The following is a 16,268-nucleotide window of genomic DNA, read 5'->3' as shown; positions in this document are numbered from 1 at the left end:
ACAGTAGAAAACACGGTAGAAGTGCCGGACAAAATGGAAGATTAGGAGAGTTCATGTTACAAGATTGTGGTACATGCAAAAAAGAAACAAACACGCGCCAGGAAAATTATATACAGTACTTAGTAGTGTGAAGAAAATGTTTACAATATGTGGTAATGCATTTCCCCCACAAGATTACAGGATAACACCCAATATTTCCATCTATTATAAGTATTCATTCATTATTAGTAATAATTGTAGAAATATTTTAGATATATATGAGTGTATAAATACATGTATTATGTAAAATAGAAAAGGTGCTGTAATTAAAAAAAGGCACTATGCATGCAGTCTCATCTAATAAATACAACTTACATACAATAAACTATATAATGCAAAATAATGGTTAAACAGTACTTAGTTGAGGAATGGCGTGGCGCAGTTGGAAAAGTGGCCGTGCCAGCAACCTGAGGGTTCCTGGTTCGATCACCTTCTACCAACCTCGTCATGTCCGTTGTGTCCATGAGCAAGACACGTCGCCCTTGCTCCTGATGAGTCACGGTTAGGGCCTTGCATGGCAGCTCCCGCCATCAGTATGCAATCTACTAATAAAAGTATCAATCAATCAGTGTCGGAATGTGTGTGTGAATGGTTGAATGTGGAAATAGTGTCAAAGCGCTTTGAGTACCTTGAAGATAGAAAAGCGCTATAAAATTATAACCCATTTACCATTTAGTTAATGGAATCAATATAATGTAAAGTATATTAGATGCAGTCATCCCTCGTTTATCGCGGGTAATTGGTTCCGGACAGGACTGCGATAAACACATTTCCGCAAAGTTGAGTTGAGTTTGTGTTTATTTCGAACATGCATGCATACAACATGATACATCACAATTTCCAGTTTCTCTATTCAATATCTTCGAAAAGGAGTAGGAAGAAGCAGAGTTTATTTAATCCTACCCCTTTTCCTTTACAGAGCAGTTGCTCAATCTTTTTCTTTGCGTCCTCTCCCATTGACAGGAAGTGTGACGTCTGTGACGCAAAGTACAATCATTAATTATAAATCCAATATTTTCATAGGTAGAGAAAAAAAAAAACAGTTTACGACCTTCTGAGTAAGTTTCTCGACATTATGGCAATCCTTTAGACATGCAATAACACCCTTTTAGTCACCTTAACACTGTTTTAATCCAGTATAGTAAGCCTGAGACTGAACCAATCAGTGGCTACAATACTTAAAAGCATGCTATGGTAGGTTTGTGCTCCTTTAGTGGCCAATACTACTGTAGTATTGATATATTTTTTTAGTTCCATCAGCCATTTTATGCTCGAAAATGGACAAAAATGTTGTATAGTAAGCCTGATAAAACAGTGATGTGTGTGAAGCCGCAATATTTGATGTAAATATTTAATATTTTGCTGTTCTGTTTCTTCCTTTTCTTGGTCACTCTATCAGTCAGTATATAGAGTAAAATAACTATATAATGTATCATAAACAAAGTGAAGTTTCAAGCCTACTTTCACAGATTCACTAATTCCATTTTATGTGAAGTAGCGCTGAGCCAAAAAAGTCTCAAAATTTTGTGCAGCAGGTGTGGAATTTCAGAACTTGGTGAGATCTGAACAAACATTCTGGGCGCACGTTTCTGTGTTAGTGTGAACGCTCAAAGACTGCAAATCTGCTGGATCATAGTGAGGAAGTAGACCTTGTATGCTCTTATGAATTATGAACTAAAGTGCTCATTTTTGGCTACAAGTTGTTACAGGTTTTGGCTGGGTTATTTGATGCGAGATTGTTTGTTTCTTTTCCAGAAAGCCATGACCGGTCTTCTGAAGATTCCTCCAATCTCAATGTGCAAAGCTCCTCATTGTGAGTCTCTTTTTCCGCCTAATCCTTATTTCATAATATGACCAAAGATGGGAACTATGCAGTAGACAGTTATTGAACTCACATGAACCTGCTGACTAATCCCCCCTTTCCAAAACAATGTTCTGCTGTGATTACATTAAACTATCCATCATTTGTCTATTAGATGTGGAATGTTTCTGGAATTCAACCCCTACAAATCAGCTACAGTTTTATTTTATTTTACCAGCACAGTCAAAGACATGCAGTCCACATTAGTTCTCTGGGGAAAAAAACATACATAAAGTACGTGTTTGTGATCCTGTACTTTGTTTTGTTGAAGTCGGCACAAGGAGACTTATTCCAGCAGCGTGGAATCTGCAAGCTCCAGTGACTCAGACAGTAGCTCCAGATCCGACTCTGACAGCGAGAGTGCCACCGAGAAGCCTCGCAGACCCCCACTGAGCAGCTCCAAAACGGAGGTAAATTATACACTAGTCAAAAGTTTAGACAGTCTCTCATGGCATTGAATTACGTCTCTCCAAACTTTTGGAAATAATGGACACTTCATTAGGTACATCTCTAATGCGCTCCAATGCTACGCTGAAAAGTTGGACTTTGATTTACAAACTTGATTGGTTCTTGAACAAGGTTTGTAAATGGCAAAGTTTGTGTATTTGAAGCAAATTTCTCCATAACAAATATTGTAAACATAAACGATGGGTTCCAGCATCGACAAAAGTCAACCTGTACACTTTGAACGCAATTGTTGCGTATGACGTCACATCTGCTTTGCTTCATCCCGATGTAATTCACATGATGGTCAACAAGCTTGAGCGTAGGGTTAAATTAAGTGAGAGACGCGTTAGTAAATGAAGAGTTTGAACTGAAAATGTTGCTTTGCCGTGCTGTTCCAAGCATTCAAATAGAGTTCTGACAGAAGTGGTTCATAAACGGAATAAAGTCAGGAAACTTACCAAAGTGCGTCGAGGGAAATGGCTCTCAAAAATATCACTTATCATGTTCTGCAGTACAGTCGGACCATGCTTGTGTCTGCATCAATAACCCTAGGCAAAGGCTTGTTTGAACATTTGATTTGAGAAACTTTTTGTGTCACAATCAAGTTTATTCTCTATTATAAAACGTAAAGACAGGACAAGAGATCACATTGGTTTGTTTATGTTCTTTTAAGTCATGTTGTAGTTTCTATTCCTAAATATAACTCCAAAGACTTGGTTGTGGACATAAACTAACGTCATATTAAGTGCAAGTAATAAATATTGTGATTATTGATCCAATCCACCGTATTTTGGTATTCAGTAGAAACTAAAAGCTTAGTTGTTGTGCAGTAAGGCAAAGTGCTTTATTCGACACGGCTGATCACATTATAGCATCTTTGGTGATATTCGTTAGTATCAATATAATAGCCTTGATAGTAATAATAAACTAAATGAATATTTGCCTCATAGGCTAAACAGCATAAGGAATCTCGGTACTGCTAAATATTGTTGTAAATCAAACATTGCTGAACAACAGGAAATCTAGCTAAATAATGACACAAAATATGAACTGCATACAATTAAAACAACTGCAGACATGAATTGTAGATGACAGACAAATATTTCTAACAGAAAATCAACTGCAAAAACTGACTTTTTCTCATTGGCACCACAGCAGCGCGTACTTGTCAATCAAATACGGTAGTGAAGACATGATGTCAAGGAAGTGCGTTTGAGGAGTGCATTATGTCTACTTCGGTGATGCTGAATGACTTAAATCTTTGAAAAAAAATTCTTAAGAGTGTATGAATCCATGCCATCACATTTTAAATATTTTTTCATGATAGCTTATATATTTGCCTTTAAACCTTTCAAAATTTGCACTGATGAAGGTAAACATACAGTAGACTATTGGACTCTAGACCACCATCTGAAACCCAGAAGTGCCTCTAGGTCATGTGATTGCTACCTCGCAATACAGTACTGTAAACATAACAAGGTGGTGATAGCTCAACTTTCTATTTAATAAAAAAGTCAAAACAACTAGCTGAACTGTCTTCATTTGGAGACGCCCTGCCGACGCACACATACTGTCACTGGCCCTGTAGTGCACTCTGTTTGAAATCACAAAATTTCTTAACTTTAACAGCCAGGTCCCTACAATGATTAGGAATAAAAATGTTTACCTTGTTGATTAATCTTTTTGATGTGCAGCGGAAGAAAAGGGGATGGGGCAGGAAAAGTTTCAACAATGCTGTTGGTACTCCCTGAATGTTTCAAACTACACATTGTTGTCCATTGCTTTCTTTAGACTCATAATAAGCTGGTAAAATTAGAGAAATGCTGTAAAAAGGCTAAAAAAACTTGAAAGCACACAAAGTAACAATTAGCACAGTGTTACTTTACTTTGTTGACTGAAGGTATATTTTCATTCAGTCTGTGGTTTGTAAACCGAAAAGTTTGCACAATGAGGGATTTGAAAATCGAGGTAATAAAATTAAATTTTTACAAAGATAATGTTCTAATAGGAAGTGACATGAAAGAATACACTGACTTCTAGTGCGTTTATTGATTTTGCTTGTTTTAACTTCTACCTTTTTAATAGACTGATACAGCAGCACCATCGTCCAATGTTGACTGGCAGTTGGTGAAGTGGATCCGCTCCAGTCAACAGAACTTCAACAACGAAAGCCAAAAGTGTGCCAAAGTCTGCAAGAGTCCCACTGACAAACGACCACAGCCCCTTCAAATCTCCAAAAACTCAAATGTAGACACAGTCGGTGAGTCAAAACCTCCAAAAGAGTTTGGTGGAAACCCTCCCAAAGCCCAGCCGTGCGAAGAGAGTTCTTGTGAGAGTTTTTGCCCAAAATCTGCCGCCGATGTGATTTGCTGTACCAGTTCCAAGAAACATTCAGGTGTAGCACTAAAAACAGCAAAGGATCCCACTAAAACGACTCTCAGTGTAAAATGTGAGGACACTGTGGCTCTCTGTATCTCAAACAAACCCAAGCTCAAAACAAAAACAAGGAAAAGAAAGAACAAAAGCAGTGACTTTAAAAGCAGCACTAAGAGAACTTTTAAAGGACCAGAAGTGCAAAAGACTAAATCCATTCACAGGCCTGAGGTGGTTCAACGTGATGCTTGTTGTGCGTCATGTGGCAAGATACTCCCTGACACCTGCTCTTGCCTTCCCCAAAGTCTCACTCGTCTCGACCACCCGTCCCCCGCCCTGCCAGTCGAAATCAGCTGTAGCAAACCCAACGTTGAGCCTCCCTGTCATAAAGAGGCCAAAGTGATTCCTAAAGCAGCGTCCTCTGCAACCCGCAAGTCCTGCGAGAAGTCTAGACGCTTCAGCAAGTCTTCTCTGGACCTTCCCAACCGACCTATTAAATCCCTGCTGGTAAAGATCGATCTAAATCTACTTTCTAGAGTTCCCCAGGTGGCACCCATGAAGACTGAGAAACCTTTACACACATCTGAAAACAAACCGGAGGCCAGCAAACACCCCAAAGCCATCAAAAAGAGTTTACCTCAAATTGTGAGAAGCATGAGCGCTAGCAATCATGCATGCTACCACTAGTACCTTGTCCTTGCATATAAACTTGTCATTGACAACTTCTAGGTGGAGATAGATGACAAAACTCTCCCCAGGAAGAAGCTGAAGCTGGAGAAAAAGATGACCTCATCCAACAAGAATTCCTCAGTCAAAGTGGAGTAGGTTATCGAACGGCATGTTTCTACCAAGCGGCTTAGAACCTGTGCTATTGTTTGGAACAGTAATCCTTCCACGGAAATGTAGGCTGCGTCAGCTACGTTAACATTATAAGAGTGCGACACAGTTTTTAACATGCATTTAAAATCATCAAAGAAGAAATATTACAGATATACTGTATATAGTAACTAATAATGTCCCAATTCCAAACACCATACATTTGAGATTTGACATGCCGATTTTAACACCTTAAAATTTTGTAATGAAAACTACACCCAAGATCCACGTTTACATCAAACAGCTGGTGTGTAATAAGTGCAATACTAACAGAAACAAACACACAAGGCTCAACAAAAGACAAGATTCGCACATTATATATCTTAATGGCAAAGACTGCTTCCTGAATATGACAACACACCTGCGATAAGCTTAAATTAATGCATACTTGCAAGTGATACTAACAAGTGTAAGAAAAGAAGCTATAACAAATGGACAGCGCAGTTATCTTTATCAGCTCAAAATGTTAAATAAGAGATATTATTATTAAACAAATTAAAATGTTTCACTACATGAACCAGTATCGTTTTTGGGGAATTGGCACTGTATCAGTTAAACTGTGAACGATTCCCAATAACTAGATGACACACCTGGGAGCTGTTTGTAGAAATAGGGTTGCTGGCCATTATTGGACAGAATTGCCAAATGAACATAGGGTTTTATGTATTTATCTCCATCCTTAAGGAAGGGTGCTAGAAAGTTTAATTATAGGTAAAATTCACATCTTTTAATGAAATGTGAAGAAATGCAGTACCCTCTCCAAACTGAACTGAACCATACTGTTTGGTGGAAACTCTGTACTTTATTTCAACTTGCTTTAGTGTTATTGTGCATAAACTCCTGTTCCTGCACTCAGCTCTCATATTGTTTCTCCTGCCAGAGGTTGCAGCAACAGACCAGACCAGCAGAAGCAAAATAAATCAAAGAAAAGTTGTGTGCATTTGCCGCAGCCCCAAAAAAACCAAGACTGTGGTAAATACACCAAAGTGCACAAGTTGTCGAGCCTGGAGACTCACAAGGACGCCTCAAAGAGCAAAGACTCGAAAAGCAGCCGAACAAAGCACACTCCGCTAGAAAAGGTAACAAGCTAGCTTAAAGGGCGTTGCTGCAGGTTGCCTTGTGTTCCTAATCTTCATTTTGTTAAACCTGCAGAAGCCATCTACACAGGTCCTCAAACAAGCAACCTCTAGGCCCTTGCTCTTGTGTGAGGACAGGTGAGATGCAACAAAGCACAGCAGCAGCTTCATTGAGTTACCAAGTGAATTCCGTGCAGGAAGTATCCAGTGAAGCACTACATCAGGGAGGCCAAAAGACTGAAGCACAAAGCAGATGCAGAGGTTTGTGACTGAATCCATTCTCTTACATCTCCACAAACTGTTCACCGATTTTGTTGCTCCTTTTTTCTTTTAGTCCGACAAGCTCAGCAAAGCTTTCAACTACCTTGACGCCGCCATGTTTTTCGTGGAGAGTGGCATCGCCATGGAAAAGGACCCGCAAATCTCGATGTCTTCCTACACCATGTTTGCAGAGACCGTGGAGCTCCTCAAGTGAGCTCTCCTTGCACAATACAGGCCTTTAAATTTAGGTTTAAATTCTGATCGTGTCGTCCAACTCTTCCACAGGTTTGTGCTAAAACTTAAAAACTCCACTGACTCATCTCTTCCTGCCTCAAGGAAGGACTTTGTAGCATTATGGTAACTTACACTCTCTTATCAGCACCATTTCCACCAAGCAGAACAGTTGTTTCTCTGCCCTTTTCCATTGCACTTTTCCAAAACAGGTACTGAGTAGGGGTATCTCGATCCGATATTGATGTCCTTGTTCACACTAAAGGTCAATTCCGATTTTTTTTCCCAAATACAATCTGTATTGGATTTTTTTCATGTCAGTGTGAACAGTGCAAATCCAAATTTTTCATATCCGACCCAGGCCTCTTTTGTTTTTGGATATAAAGTTAAAGTTAAAGTACCAATGATTGTCACACATACATTGGATATACATGCAATGTGTCCTCAATGTGAACGCTACCGCGCTTAGGTCGTATTCATCCGACCGGAAAGTTGTCAAAAAATTATAAACATCACAATTATTTGCCAAAATAGATGGTTGGAAAATAAATAATTAACAATGGAGCAGAAAACAGGTGAAAATAAAATGTTTTAGGAAGTCTGTTGAAAGTTCCACAGACTTTTGTCTCCAACTTCTCGCCCGCAAACATTGAAGCAAAATATCCCGCAAAACTGCCAGAGCCAAAATACTTGTCCTCTTCCTCCTTAATCTTCTACGTGCAATATTTCGATTTAAAAAAATGTTAAACTTGGTTGCACCAAGTCCTTGAAACTGCCACAAATATGCCAGTGGAAGCCATGTTAACTTACGTAAACACTGCAGTGCGTGCGACGTGATGACTTCATGTTCACATGCGGTTCAGTTTGCATTCACATTAAATCACTTTTTTTTGTAATGTGCATTCACATAAAATCACTTTTTTTTTGTAATGTGAACGGCCGCTAAAAAAATCTGATTTGACCTACCGGTAATTAATCCGAAGTGGACATCCGACCCTGCAGTGTGAACTTAGCCATATCAGATATTGGTCAGATATCAGCAAAAAATAAGCGTCAGATGATATTGGCTTGCATCTAAAATCTCTGATACAAGCAGTCCTGCATCACGTGTACTTGTGCAAATCTGGACAGCCATTTAACATCTAAATATCCTCCAATAAGCACACAAGATTGGTCTTTTTATCTATTTTAGTCAAGTCCTTTACATAAAATAAACATGATAGACTATAGGCTATTAGGAGTTAGCAGTTACACAACAGCTAAGCACACATCATAAATGAATTGAACAATATTGCAGTCTAAAACATGACATTTGTCACTATAAACAAAAATGTAGTAATTATAGTTGCATATTACTTACAGATACAAAGTTTCCAAAGGAGAAGAAGTGAATTAGAAAGTATCCAATAACAAATGTGTCTGCATCATTCATTTCACTACGTCATGAGCTTAACTTGTGGAATTTATGTGACCAATAGGCCTCACCAAAAAACAATTACCTATCCACTTCAATTTAGACAGCATACATCTGTTCCAGATGCTTAATAATCAATAGGTAGAAATGTCCTGATCATTAGATCGGATCTGGGCCAATTTGCCTTTTTTAACTGATCGACGATCAATGAGCCGATCTTTATCGCAGCTGTGTCCTAGTGTTCTAAATATTGTACACATATGGAATAATCTTTCAAGGGGGATGCATACTTAGGGTAGACACAATTACAATTCCTTATTTCTTGTTACACACATGCAGGCATTATATGGATTCCAGGCAGGTGTGTGTCTTGCCAGAACACCGGCTCCAATTTAAGTGCAAGCTGTAACAAGCGTGTCATCCAGAAGCCGCTTCTAAAATATTATTCCTCACCACCAGGGAGGGAAAATAAACTAAGTTTCTTCTTAGTCACTGGATGACTAGAGGAAAAGGAATAGTTAAGCATGCCACACATCATCGGCGATCACTCGAAGCGAGCATGATGATCCTCCTGGTAGGGGTGTATCCCTTTTATGGAGGATGCCTGTGCGTGACTTTGTTTAATGTGGGGAGACTGGTGCACAGACAGTCACCACACGATCCTTGACAGATCCGGGTCAGGGTCCAGTGGCATGGAGTCCAAGACGACTGGGGACCCTTTTCTGCTGCAGCCTTCATCCGCCATCACAGCCGTGTAACCATAGGGTTAGCAATCATCCTCCGCTTGTTCCACCGTTGAGGTCTTGGGTCGTTATTTCCCCATTACTGGGCCCACATGGATGTGGGGGTGCCTTCTTCCACCATCGCAGCCGTTGTGGTAGTTCTTACATCTACCGTCTTACGCCTGCTCCGCCGTTGAGGTATTCACCCTATCCCTGGCTAGGGGGCAGTCAGGTACTAGGCCTTTGCCAAGGGCCACCTGGGGTAACAGTAGTAAAGGGGTTAACCTCCTAGTGCCTCAAGACCCCATAGAGGAGCCTCCACTGCCGGATGCACTTTAATGTCATGCCCAGGACAGCATGACACACACACACACACACACACACAGCTGACCGCTAAAGCTTCAATGTAAAGTTGAGGTTATTGATCCAGATGTCGATACTATTGATACCTAGTTTAGATAGTTTCCTACTTCTTATTACAAAATCATTTTGGAAGGTTTCTTTTATTGTTTACAAACTGAAGGAGTAAGTATCTGGATCCAGGAAGACTTTGAAGGCAAAAACAAATTATTTAAATTAGTTATTTTTTGCTTTTTTTATACTAAAAATATATAAAAGCAACACTTTTGTTTTTGCTCCCATTTTTCACGAGTTGAACTCAAAAATCTAAAACTTTCGCTATATACAGACCTATTCCTCTCAAATATCGTTCACAAATCTGTCTAAATCTGTGTTCGTGAGCACTTCTTCTTTGCCAAGATAATCCCACCTCACAGTTATGGTATACCACAATGCTGATTAAACAGCATTAATATTGCACAGGTGTGGCTTAGGCTGCCCACAATAAAAGGTACCGGTACTCTAAAATGTGCAGTTTTGCTTAATTGAAGATCGGGGCGGGGGGTCAGAAAAGCAGTCAGTATTTGGCGTGACCACAATTTGCCTCATGCAGTGCAACACATCGCCTTCGCATAGAGTTGATCAGGTTTTTGATTGTGGAATGTTGGTCCACTCTTCTTCAATGGCTGTGCGAAGTTGACGGATATTGGCAGGAACTGGAACACGCTGTCGTATACATTGATCCACAGCATCCAAAACATGCTCAATGGGTGACATGTCTGGTGAATATGCTGGCCATGCAAGAACTGGGATGTTTTCAGCTTCCAGGAATTGTGTACAGATCCTTGCAACATGGGGCCGTGCATTGTCATGCTGCAACATGAGGTGATGGTCTCAGATGAATGGCACAACAATGGACCTCAGGTTTTCAAAACGGTATCTGTGCATTCAAAATGCCATCGATAAAATGCAATTGCGTTTGTTGTACATAACATACACCTGCCCGTACCATAACCACATCCCCACCTTGGGCCACTCGATTCACAACGTTGACATCAGCAACCCGCTCTCCCACATGACACCATGTGGAATGTGAGCATTTGCTCACTTAAGTCGGTTACGACGACGAACTGTCAGGTGGAGACCCCGATGAGGCAGACGAGCATGCAGATGAGCTTTTCTGAGACGGTTTCTCAGTTTGTGCAGAAATTCTTTAGTTATGCAAATCAATTGTTGCAGCAGCTGTCCGGGTGGCTGGTCTCAGACGACCATGGAGGTGAATCTGCTGGATATGGAGGTCCTGGAGTGTTGTGGTTGGTTACACGTGGTCTGCGGTTGTGAGGCCGGATGGATATACAGCCAAATTCTCTGAAAAACCTTTGGAGACGGCTTAGGGTAGAGAAATTACCATTCAATTCACGGGCAACTGCTCTGGTGGACATTCCTGCAGTCAGCATGCCAACTGCACACTCCCTCAAAATTTGCGACATCTGTGGCATTGTGCTGTGTGATAAAACTGCACATTTTAGAGTGGCCTTTTATTGTGGGCAGCCGAAGGCACACGTGTGCAATAATCATGCTGTTTAATCAGCATCTTGGTATGTCACACCAGTGAGGTGGGATGGATTATTATGAATAGGTATTTTGTGTATTGTAAAAGTTTTAGATTTTTCAGTTCAACTCATGAAAAATGAGAGCAAAAAAAAAGTGTGACATTTATATTTTTGTTTAGTGTCGTTATTTTTCACTACGGTACTCATTTTATTTAATTTTAAAAAATGTAGCATTCATTAACACAAATCAGCTGATTTACAAAAAACGGAAAATTCTAAATTCAATAAGCTTTATAAAAATTGTTGTATTGTATTTATTTCTATAATCTAGTGTTAAAGTATTGAATCAGGACCTGAAATTTGATTGGATTGGAGGCCAAAAATTATGTTAGGAACGTCATTGGAATAAATAGGTTACCCACTATTGTTCTCTGTTTGACTAATTTCACTTGATCAAGCCTTGCTTAACTTTCCACACTAGAAAAATAATTAAACGAGTGTTTGGTTCTAGCTGATATCGTATCGGATCAATATAACCTCAACCTCAAGGCCCCAATTTCGAGAAGTTAAAAAGTTGTACCAGGTGGTTTTTACAGAAGAAAAAAAAATGTAGGGGAAGGGCACAATGTAAAGAGAACCAGTTGACACATTACTTGGTGAAAATGTATTTTATGTTCATACTTTTGTCTTTTTGTGTGATTTAGCCCAAAAATAAGAATCAAACCTTTTCCTTTCAGTCTGAAGTGCCAGGCTCTCCTGCAGATGGCGATGTTTCGCCAAAAGCACGAAACTGCACTCAAGTACTCCAAGACGCTCACCGACCACTTCAGTGTGAGGATTGTCATCTTGTTCCTGATAAAAATCACAGTTTAAATAGTTTTAGGAGTGCACTAACGATGGTATTTATGGTTCTTTGAAGGGTCTTTAAGAGCTGTTCTATAAAAGAGCTGTTCAAATGAATGGATCGTTATTACATTTTTTATTTTTTATTTTTAAACCGTTTTTTATTATCAAGGAAGCAATCACTGGTAGCAGTTATACGATGGCGTGGATTAGAATAATTTAAATGTACACAACTATTACTCTGTTGGTGGAAATTATTCTGAAGTATTTGCTGTAATTTTATTTTTGTTTTATTTTCAGTGTAAACATTCCATAAGGTGACACCATATAACCATGCTTTGACAGTGACATCACTATTTTGAGTTTTCCCTCACCTGAAAAACATAGTAGCCCAAGAGCATTTTAATGAAACAGAAAAAATACACAAATAAGACTAAAATGTATATAAAAAATATGAATACAACTAGAATAAAAATTAAGACATGATAAAAATGTGAATACACCTTACCTGGTGTGTGCACACTTTACATATTAATTTGAAGAGTGAATCCAACTAAAACAACTTATATATATGTATATTTTTAAAAGTGAATCTTAATAAAATAAAATATATATTTTTTTAAAAGTTACATTCGACTGCTGCTATACATTTTCTTTGATTCTGTCATATGTTGTATCTTTATGTGCATTAAAAAACAACTCCCAAACGGCTCACACCAAAGAGTCAATCAAAAGACTCAATTTGTTAGTGAAAGTCCCATCTGCAGTGCACGCTTACACCTAAAGAATAGTGTAAGTGCTCTAAGAAGCGTTTTAATTAAAACACACAATAAAAAGAAATGTATTTAGGAGCGTTGCAATAATCCAGCCTTGTATCATAAAGTGCTCACACGTGCTCTTTAATTTCAAACTTTAATTTCCACATTTCTTGCAGAGCTCCACACTTGACCCTTCTGTCTGCGCCACAAAGTAAGTTACTCACTGTTGTCATGTTAGCGTCAGCATTAGCAGCGCGTTCACTCCATGTCCTATCTTATCTGGTAGTGGTCCAGACACCCCATCCTCCATGGCCAGCATCCCGTCCCCTGCCTGCGGCGTCACCAAACAGAGCGGGTCGGCCGCAGGGCCCGCCAGCTCCACGGTGTGCGTACCTCTGGCAGTGGAACAGGTGGCGCTCTCCTATGTCAACATCACAACGTTGGTCCTGAGCGCTCACGACCTCTGGGAGCAGGCGGAGGAGATGGCGAGCAAAGGCAGCGGTAAGGTGGTGCTCATTGTAAATTATTTATTTATTGATTTGAAAAGTTATATTTTATAAAATATCTGTAGTATTGTTTAATCATATTTGTACACATTTTTTATTGTTTAATATTTGACAATTTTAGATGTAACTGTAATTTTTGGAAAATGTTGCTGTCACCTTCCAAAAGAATAAGTAGCAGTAAAGCACTTTGAGTCACTAGAGAAAAGTGCTTTATAAATACAATTCACTTCACTAAATGTTTTAGGTGTACATGGACAACATTTATTTAATCTGATCATCATTCGGATTAGAATGTTACAGTGCACATGGACCCTGAAAAAAATGATCTGATTATGTCATGCGTTTTCATGCATCACACCTTAAATCGGAATACTTTGACATGAGTAGAACCTAACAAACGGAAATGTGTGTTATTATTTGTGCGATGGCGCCATATTTTGGACGAGTTTGCTCACTGCAGGTGCTGAAGAAGCAGTAGACTTCCATTGTAAACAAACAAGGATTTGCGCATTTCTGCTTGTCCGACGTTATCATGGTATTTATTTATAATTGTTTCCTTCTGTTCACTACTTTTTTTGGACCTCTCTTTTTGAAATGGACCTGTTCTCCGCTTTTTATGTTGTAATCATGTACGGGTCGTGGCGCGTCTTCAAGTTACGACATTCTGTGTATGTGATTAAGGCTAACAGTTAGCACTTGGAGTAGCTGTAACGTCGTGAATAAAACTGCTCGTTAAGACGCAGTGTTGGGACTAACGCGTTACAAAGTTTTATCGGAGCGCTGCTGTGTCATCGTTGTGATTCTTCTTGTGTCACAAGCCGGAGAAGAGAGACATGCGCTTTGTGTGTGTCTGGGTGTGGGTGTGAGTGTGAGTGTGGGGAGGGGGGGGGCGTGTCTGATCATGGTGGGTCGAGTTTGCTAACATGGAGATATTTTCACTACTTTTCTTTTGTCGAACACAAAGAAAATAACATTTTAGTTAAATGTAAATTGTGCTTTGGATCAAAGATCCCATCTACTGCCCAAAACAGCAATTAAAATCTGCTGAAACAAGCTACATAAGCAACAGGCTTCGACGAAGCTAGTAAAGTGAGATAGAGACTCCAATGACACTTCACCTCCACCACCACCACTTAAGGATTAACTCTGCCTCTGCTCATCATTCAGCACTGAAGGTACACACACTCTGTCAATCAATGTTCCCTCTAATTGTTCATGTGTGTGAGCAAATGCAAAAACTCCCTGAGCATTCAGTGGAGCCCATGTGAGCAACATCAGACGTGCACACTGTGGCTACATTAGCAGCACACATGTCCCAAACCTGACTAAATAACAAGTTAAATCTCCATCCATCCATTTTCTACCGCTTGTCAATTTTGGGGTCGCTGGAGCCTATCTCAGCTGCATTCGGGCGGAAGGCCGTTACACCCTGGACAAGTCCCCACCCATCGCAGGGCCAACACAGATAGACAGACAACATTCTCTTATTATTATAATCAAATGACAGCAGTCATTTCCATTTGTAATATAAGTGTTTAGGCCCACTTACAATGACAATAACAAAAAATATTGTTTTTCATGAACTGTGTACTTGTATTGTTTGTCTGGGTGGAGGTCCTGCTTTGGAAATAATTTGTACCCCTTTCAGACATTGCATTTAGTTCCCATTAAAACATTCACATGTTGCACAATGAGATGTAAACAGGGGATCATGTGTACATTCCTGCAACTTCCTGTTTGTAAAAAATATATTTTATTAGTATGTACCGGTATTTAATATACTAACAGCATTTCATGATTAATATTTATAAATTAAGATTCCTAATAAATGACACTAGAATAAGCACACATTTGATTGGTAAATCATAGAGTAACGACCTGGAATTACACAATGGTTTTCTCTGTCGTGTCCGTGTCGTGTCGAAAATTGTTATGCGCTTATTTTTTTATTTGATTTTGTGCGTGGCATAGATTTGCCGTGCGCAGAGGACGCTTGAGCAATGCGCAATTGCACAGGCGCGCTCCTTAGAGGGAACGTTGCTGTCAATTCTCTTATATACTCTTTCATTCTAGACTTCTAGAGTGTTTGATTATCACATCACTCTAAATGTATAGACTATAAAGTTCACAAACATAAAGAGGGATCCTAGTGGGCCAGGCCAATCTTTCCTTATCTCTAAACTAAAACTGGGGAAAAGTGTAGAGTGTTCTGGGCTTCAGACATGATTTTGTGTCAGAATTTCTTGAGGAAAAAATGCCTGGTTAGGCTTTGTGTATGTAGTGTGTGCCTTTCTTGCTTTACAGCTATGCTGTTATTATGCTGTTTGTTACTTATGTATGTTATGTTGCAGCTATTTAAAATAGTTTTGTCAATTTGTTCTGGCCAGAAACAAATTGGCCTTTGTAACATATCTTTGTCTTTGTGTGTTGTATGTAGACCACATTGCTTAGCAGAGTTCAGTGATGCAAATGTATGTCAAGTTGATCAACAGATTGTATTATTCTCCAGTGCAATAACAGTACTGAAATGAAGGCTAAAAGGGCATTAATGGGAGCTTAAAAAAAAAAAGGAGAAAAAAAGAAGTAACTAAATAGTTACTTTTCACAGTAACGCATTACTTTTTGGTGTAAGTAACTGAGTTAGTAACTGAGTTACTTTTGAAATGAAGTAACTAGTAACTGTAACTAGTTACTGGTTTTCAGTAACTAACCCAACACTGTTAAGACGACAACTTACCGGATCCCTTATTTTATTGTTACATCGACACATGACACTCCAGACCATATTTTTGTTTTAAAGCAACAAACTCAATAGTGTATAACGCTACTTCTGTACGTGTTGAATCGAGGGAGACCGCAGAAAGACAATTGCTTCATTCCGAGACTATTACATTTAGTCCCCGCTGATATCAAAGACATGCGCTGTAAGGATAATTCTAACACAAATTTCGAAAGTTTTTTTGTTTTTT

At 39.3% G+C, this 16,268-nt stretch overlaps 1 protein-coding gene across 1 annotated transcript in view; it reads left to right on the top strand.

The window, feature by feature from the left end:
• Positions 1–16,268, top strand: part of aff1 (AF4/FMR2 family, member 1) — a 62,599-nt gene that overhangs the window by 39,528 nt on the left and 6,803 nt on the right. The window contains exons 7-18 of the mRNA XM_061926782.2: positions 1,795–1,852; positions 2,172–2,310; positions 4,433–5,365; positions 5,450–5,541; positions 6,477–6,675; positions 6,749–6,810; positions 6,870–6,933; positions 7,007–7,143; positions 7,219–7,290; positions 11,930–12,023; positions 12,970–13,004; positions 13,080–13,294. Coding sequence (XP_061782766.1) covers positions 1,795–1,852; positions 2,172–2,310; positions 4,433–5,365; positions 5,450–5,541; positions 6,477–6,675; positions 6,749–6,810; positions 6,870–6,933; positions 7,007–7,143; positions 7,219–7,290; positions 11,930–12,023; positions 12,970–13,004; positions 13,080–13,294 — 2,100 coding nt within the window. The remainder of the gene's footprint in view (positions 1–1,794; positions 1,853–2,171; positions 2,311–4,432; positions 5,366–5,449; positions 5,542–6,476; positions 6,676–6,748; positions 6,811–6,869; positions 6,934–7,006; positions 7,144–7,218; positions 7,291–11,929; positions 12,024–12,969; positions 13,005–13,079; positions 13,295–16,268) is intronic.

The sequence above is a fragment of the Nerophis lumbriciformis genome, linkage group LG32 (genome assembly GCF_033978685.3).
Source record: "Nerophis lumbriciformis linkage group LG32, RoL_Nlum_v2.1, whole genome shotgun sequence".
NCBI classification, from domain to species: domain Eukaryota; kingdom Metazoa; phylum Chordata; class Actinopteri; order Syngnathiformes; family Syngnathidae; genus Nerophis; species Nerophis lumbriciformis.
The sequence above is the reverse complement of the archived record's forward strand: the minus strand, read 5'-3'. Positions and strand labels throughout refer to the sequence as shown.